The 6,896-nt window shown below is 33.0% G+C and overlaps 1 protein-coding gene across 1 annotated transcript; it reads left to right on the top strand.

Annotated features, from left to right (window-relative positions):
* Positions 1-979: 979 nt before the first annotated feature.
* On the top strand, positions 980-6,667 carry LOC134246840 (nuclear valosin-containing protein-like; the record flags this gene model as incomplete). The annotated part of the gene is made up of 7 exons (XM_062729186.1): positions 980-1,179; positions 2,292-2,362; positions 2,539-2,588; positions 4,659-4,746; positions 5,200-5,284; positions 5,920-6,384; positions 6,613-6,667. Coding segments are annotated over exons 1-7 (928 nt in total), but the record flags the coding sequence as incomplete, so codon positions are not given.
* Between the last annotated feature and the right edge of the window lie 229 nt (positions 6,668-6,896).

Here is a 6,896-nt window from a genome sequence, read left to right as displayed (position 1 = left end):
TTGTTTGATTATAGCCACCTGAGCAATTTTCAGCTATCCAGTGAGTGTCACCATTACCTATGCTCGGCGTTCAGGGCCTTTGAGCAGGAAGGGATCTTTATCGTGACACACCTGCTGTGACACAGGACCTCGGTTTTTTCCGTCTCATCCGAGGGACTGTCCCATTCAGTTGCTTCTTACAACACGCCATAAAAGTGAAATATTCTTGAGCGGGACGTAAAATTATAAACAATCTTACAACACGCAAGGAAGCAGAAAGATCCATCTTGCGTTCTCTGGTGATCAAAGCTAGACGATCACCGTTAAGCCTTCAGACAATATTGAAAATGGGAATTACGATTGAAATTCATTTGATCATATCTATCCAAAATAGTACATAAATACTAGGTAAAATAGGTAATATAATAAAGTGGTAAGCTTTCTCAAAATCAAGGAAATGGTCCAAAATTGAGCCGTTTGAAGCAAACACCCCCCGATCTTTGGGGGCCTCAATCGGCGGCCCCCAAACCCCCGCCTCCTCTATCTTTTACCCCTAGTTACGGCCCTGTTTGAACTAAACGAACCTTTGCATCGAATATAGCCTACCACACCTTACTGAAAGTCCAAGCACTGAGTCGGCAGTTTTATCAATAAACTAAAAATAAAGTCAAAATCAGTAAAATCTTAGCCATGAGCTTCGCTCACGAACTTTATTGATAAAACTGCCGACTCCTGTGGTCCAAGAGCTCTAGGTTGACTGAGAATTGTACTAATTTTACAGCCCTCTATAAAAAGGACTAGAATCATGAGAACATTACATTCGAAATATCGATTAGAATATCTAACTTTTCATATCATAAATCAAATAAATAAAACTTTAAAAAATGAAAGAACTAATTCCAAGAATTCTCGTCACACAAACAGCATACGGCTGTCGTATCTATCCGGGAAATATACTGCTGTGTTTGGTTCTAACATTACGTTGTCCTTAGAATTTCCCGTTTCGAATTTGGCTGTTTTCACACCAACAAGGTGCAGTAAATGTTTCCTAAACAGCTCAGTCTTATTTCGTACGAATAAGAAATAATGATGAAACGTAAACTTAACGATGGTAGAGGCGCACAGAATCCCGAGCAAAAGCGACCAAGAAGCCAGACCAGTTATATAGGAGATCCACGACTGATCCCACGTGTAAGACAGGTGAGGGACAGAAATGATGTTGATCACTATGATCAGTATTTCAAAGGTGTGTTTACAGTATGGAACAATTATAAATTCATGTTAACGGACATTTTGAAAAGGTTCATGTTTTAAAGTTTACCTTAAAATTACCCACAACTCTTTGGGTAAAAATTAAGCTGGTTGAACCATTGGCCATTTTCTCACACATGCACACATACAAAATAAAATTAAAAGAAGACAAAAAAATAGCCCATTCCTCAACAGGTATCTAAATAGGTAGAATAATATAACCTTGTCTCGGTACAAGCCCTCACCACAGTTAAAATATATCCCTTAGACTTGCAATGTAGCAAATCGGAGAGGATCCGCTCTGAAATGATTTTGAAGAATACAAAAAGTGGTTGTTTTTAAAATAACTACCAAATTATTCAAAACAAACCTTTTAAAGATTGTGTATGCCTTTTATCCCAACAAATAATCCATATAAAGATGAAATTCAACTAATTTTCTCAACATTTTTTCGCTTCAAATTTACACGCCGGAACTCTCTGGAATGTTGATAGTAAATGCATTGATTTTGAGTTATTGCCTGTGTTTATTTTGCTACATTGCCAATTTATACACAGAACAAATTCTTTCTTAAAACTTTGTCCGTAAGACAATATAATTTTAATGTTAGAATGTTCCAACTAGTATCTTAAACTATAGTTGTAAGACAAAAGGTAATCTTGTACTTCTAGATCATTAGAATATATTGTTTAATTAGAATATATTGTTTAATTCAAGAAACAAAATAAATATTGGCCAGCCTTTTTATTAATCAAAGAAATACAGAGTTGTAAAATTTTTGTCTTAGTCGTAAGAAGTTTTGTGAAAAGGGCCACTTGGATATAAAGGTCCCTGATTGAAGCAAAATTTTCTTTCATTAAATTTATTGATAAAGAAAGAGAATAGATATATAACCATGATTACATGGTAAAATTCATATCTAAAAATTATGTTCTTTATAAACATTTCTGTTATTTATGAAGTCATAATAACAGCACATTTGTTGGCTACAATGCATCATAATGTCATGTTATTTCCTTACAATGCATTGTGAGATATTTGTATGTGTAATCATGTTTCAGTATTTGAATGCTCAGAAGTCAAAAAACGTGAATCTGCGGTCAATGGCAGAGGACCTACAGAGGCAGTATGGGTAAGCTCAAACAAGTATCCTTGGGAAAATGCTAATAATTTATGAAGATAGAGTCTTATCATAAACTGATTCAAAGTGAGTATCATAAACATGATTTTAATGCTAAATCAATATATAAACTTGATATTGATAAAACCTGTTATAAGCTATGCTTCATTGTTTTCGTTTAATTGTAGGGAATATGGAAGAAAAAAGAAGAATGCATTTTATAAATCGGTAGAAAAAGGTATTGATTTGATTTTTGCTTTACTTTTTGAGTTGGCTCGCGTAGCGAGCTACTCTTTGTTGACGAAGCCGTTTCATGATCAGAACTGTAAAATTTTTCACGCATTCATCAAGGTGATCCATACGCCAGATATGATAGTTCTAACAAAAAATGCTTTTATTTGAGTGATTGTACAAACCATGTTAATCTAGGAGGTAAAAACTGTATAAAATGTCATAATGTTACCTTTTTTATTATGTCTTCATACTTTTCGTGAAATTTTTGATTAAGTATCTGTACATGTACAATTACTGCGTATGAATATATGTTCAAGCATGTTAGGCGGATCTAATCTTCCCATCTGAAGTTTATGTATACATGTAATTGACCTAGAATACTCCATAAAACAAACACCTGCTGCTCTCATTAGCTGCAGCTAGTGTGCTTGAAAAATCTATTTTTAGAATCCAGATTTGCTGTGGGAATCTTTAAACTTATTACTCCATAACACTGACCACTGCAGCTAGTGTGCTTAAATTCATTGTAGAATCCAGGTTTGCATTGCTGCTTTTCACGATAATATGTAAGGAAGTCCATTGGTGCCAACCTGTATATATACATGTAAATAGGAAAAGCAATATACACTTTATTTTTGAGCCGAACATGGAGATATATAATATCCAATCTGTTAAGATGCAAAATAAACTGAATGTAATTAAGGTATGGTGTCCAAATGTTTGGAAAAAAGCAATTAACTCGAGCGAGTCAACTCGCACACTCAAAAAAAATATTACTTACTTTTACTCAATTCAAGTAAACGAATTACTTAATTTAAGTAATTTTTAAGTAAAGAAGTTTGTCACCATAGCAATCATGATAAGTAATTTATCATATTTATTAGTAATTTTAAGTAATATAATTTTATGGTTATGGAAGCAGTAACGAGTAAATAAATTACTAAAAATAAGTAAAAAAAATGAATTACTTAGTATTTGAAATACAAAGCATTCTGGGTAATTCAGAAGTGGTTTTGAGTATACATTTACATAATGTAAAATTACAAAATTACTAATCAATTAATTTGAATTATTATGATTTTTTTAAAAGCATTATTAAGGTGTAGTATTCCTCTGAGTGTAGAGCTTTTACAGAATTTTAATAATAAGGACTATTTCATAGTCAACTCATTGTTACCTATATTGCCGTAAGGATGCGTTGATTTCTAGTTTCGATTGCTAATATTTTCATTAATTATTTATAATAGTTTACCTAAAACATTTATACTACGTTTCTTTAAACGGTGTAAATTGAGATATTTCTATCTCTTAACATATACAAGTCATTTAATTGTTACAGAAATTTCAGATGCAGAATTGTTTATAAACATTTTATTAATATTTTGTTTTATTAAAAAATATTTTCAAGGGCGATAATGGATATCTAAGTAAATTATTTTACTGAAAATTACTTATATTAATTTTTTGAATGAATTTTAATATACTTTAAGTAATTAATTTACTTACAATAAGGAATTTTAAGTAATTCATAAATTACTTAGTAATTTTTAGTAATACTCAATCATAGTCAGTAATTGACAATCATATTAAGTAATCATATTACTTAAAATAAGTAAAAAAAAATTACTAAGTAATTTTATATTTTGAGTGCAGGCCCTTCAGGCCTTTGATTTATGTACATATACATGTATTTCTGATGAAAATACTTTTCAATAAACAAATAAAAAGATAAAATGAGAGTACCGATATTAATTCAGTGACTTACTGAAAATATATGCATAATTTACCCATTTGAGGAAGCAGCAGATTTCAACATTGGAATTTTTTACAATCCCTTTGGAATATAATTGCCAAAAATATTAAATGGAATATTCTTGATTTGAGTTAAAAAAAAAAAAAACCTGATCTGCAAAATTCTATAAAAACTTGACAACTAAAAGACATTATCAGCATCAGCCATGTAATACTGTACAAATACATAATTAAATTATCCAGCATCTCAAACTCTTAAAATTTTGAGTGAACACATTAATCTAAATACTTTGTTGTTGTTACGATGTGCTTTCTTTGTCAGCATATGAATTGATAAAAGGAAAGGAAGTGGATAATTTGTCCAGACTGGAGCAAAAACATCTCAGCAAGCGTAGAACTTCATCCTCCAGGTATGCCACACATACATATCTGCATTATCTGCTTATTGATCCTTCCTTTCCACTTGAACACTTAAAATATAAGTTACAGTAGAGTTTTTTTAATTGCAAACACTGATATCTCAAATATTATGTATAAGTTGAAGTGATTTGGCAGTCCCAACCACTTTTTTATCTCTTTATTTGAATACCTTGTTATCTCAAATCCTTCAAAAATCTCAAATTTGAATCTCGGTCCCATGGAGTTTGGCATATCTAGGTTTGACTGTGTAAATGATGCTTCCTCCAATGTTTTGAAAGATTTTTACAAAGTCATGAAAGACATTCATACATATTTGCCTATATCTGATGTGTTCACATTTTCAAGAAAGAAAAAAATGTTCATTATACAATGGGAAAGATTTTGACGAATCTATAAAAATTTGAGTCTGAAGAAAGAACTTGATAATTTTTGATTTATTGTAGTGATTCAGACTCAGGTTCTGATGTTATAGCTGATGACAGTGATGTCAGTTTTTCTGATGACAACCCCAACTATATAAACTACCAGGTGAGTGTACTGACATAATTATTACAGACATAATATCCTAATTGTAATATTGACAGTGGGTACAATGGAAGGTTAAGGTCATTTGATCAGGGTTCAAGACTTAACATTTTTAGGCTTTAGTCCAGCCAGACTAGTGCTAATCTGTGCACAATTTTAAAAGTCCTTCAAAATAAATAAGTAAAATAAACATTGCAATGTATTTTTTATACATTTAAAAAAAAATGAAGCATTTAGGCAACAAAAAAAAATTAATTTCTTGGTTCTCAGACCCTCCCTCATCTCATCCAAGGGTGCTTCATTGACCCTCTTTATTGCTAAATCAATAAAATAAAAACAACAAGTCACCTCCCGCATCATTTTTTTAGGTTTTGTGCAATGTAAAAAAAACTACCTAGTCATGTTTTGAGGGCAATAAAAAGTATTAAAAAAAATGCCTCCCTCCCTCATCATATTTCTTCAACAACAAAAAAAAAGGCCCGAGAACCAAGGAATTAACTTTGCATGGCCTTAAGTGAAATGTTTTACTCCAAGGTTTGTTGAAATCTTGCTATAATTAACAATTTCATTAGTCATGCACCACAGATAAATGACAACATATACAATATTAGTCAGCCATTTTGGCTTGGTTTTTCTAGGATTCTAATGCTATGAACAGCATGATGGCAAGCATTTACAGAAACATGTCAGCACCTAGCACGTCCACCATGCCTCCCTTATCTCTTGGTCCTGGTCCCCTTGTCTTAGATCCTGGGTACAGGAGTCCACCCTCGGCTGGGGCGGATGCTTGTATCACTATAGACGATTCCTCAGAATCAGACCAGGAGGTGGCCTCCACCAGCCAGGGTCCTAGCACAGCCTTCTTTGTGGATCGAGTGGGAGAGAGACCACAGTCAAAGAAGGACACTGACTTTACTGATCCCAGTCCCCAGGGTAAGGCACCTGATGTGTCTGTCTGTCAGTCACCTGCTCCCCTTGTAGAGGTACAACAGGGGGGTCAGAAGAGGGAGAGGTCTGAGAAGACAAGTAATAAGACCGAAGTCAGCGCCAAGGGAAAAGAGACCGAGGATGTGAGCTCAGGGAGGAAAACTCCTAAAGCAAATGTAAGTGTCTTATGTGTGTTATTGGCTGGCAATCCTAAATATAAAGTGAAAAGTTTTGAACAAATATTAAAAAATGAAGATTTTCAGTACTACTGTATATAGATAAAAATGTCACTTTTTTCAGTTGTATTTTGCTCAAAATAGATCAGTTAATGTTTCAAGCCATCAACAGCTCCAACTCTTTTAATCAACTGAATGTTTGATTTTAATACAAGTATATTTTGTTAGAAGTTGAAGAAATCCAGTGCAGAGGGAGAAAGAAAAGAGAAAAAATCTAAGTCAGGTACTGTATTAATTTTACAGGAACATACATGCCAACTTTCCCGATTTAGGCGGGATCCTCCCGATTTTACCCTTTCATCCCGCTTTCCCGATCGTGAAAGAAAAATTGCCCTAATTTCCCGATTTGAAAAAAATCACCCAAATTTCCGATTATAAAAGATTCCCTACCGCTGATTTTTGACAATCGGGATAACAATGTCAAACTTGTTTATTCAATGCACTCAGATAAG

Source organism: Saccostrea cucullata, unplaced genomic scaffold (genome assembly GCF_032062105.1).
Source record: "Saccostrea cucullata isolate Sc308-1 unplaced genomic scaffold, CSIRO_AGI_Scuc_v1 ctg20966, whole genome shotgun sequence".
NCBI classification, from domain to species: Eukaryota; Metazoa; Mollusca; class Bivalvia; order Ostreida; family Ostreidae; genus Saccostrea; species Saccostrea cuccullata.
Note: the sequence above shows the minus strand (reverse complement) of the source record. Positions and strands in the feature narration are given on the sequence as shown.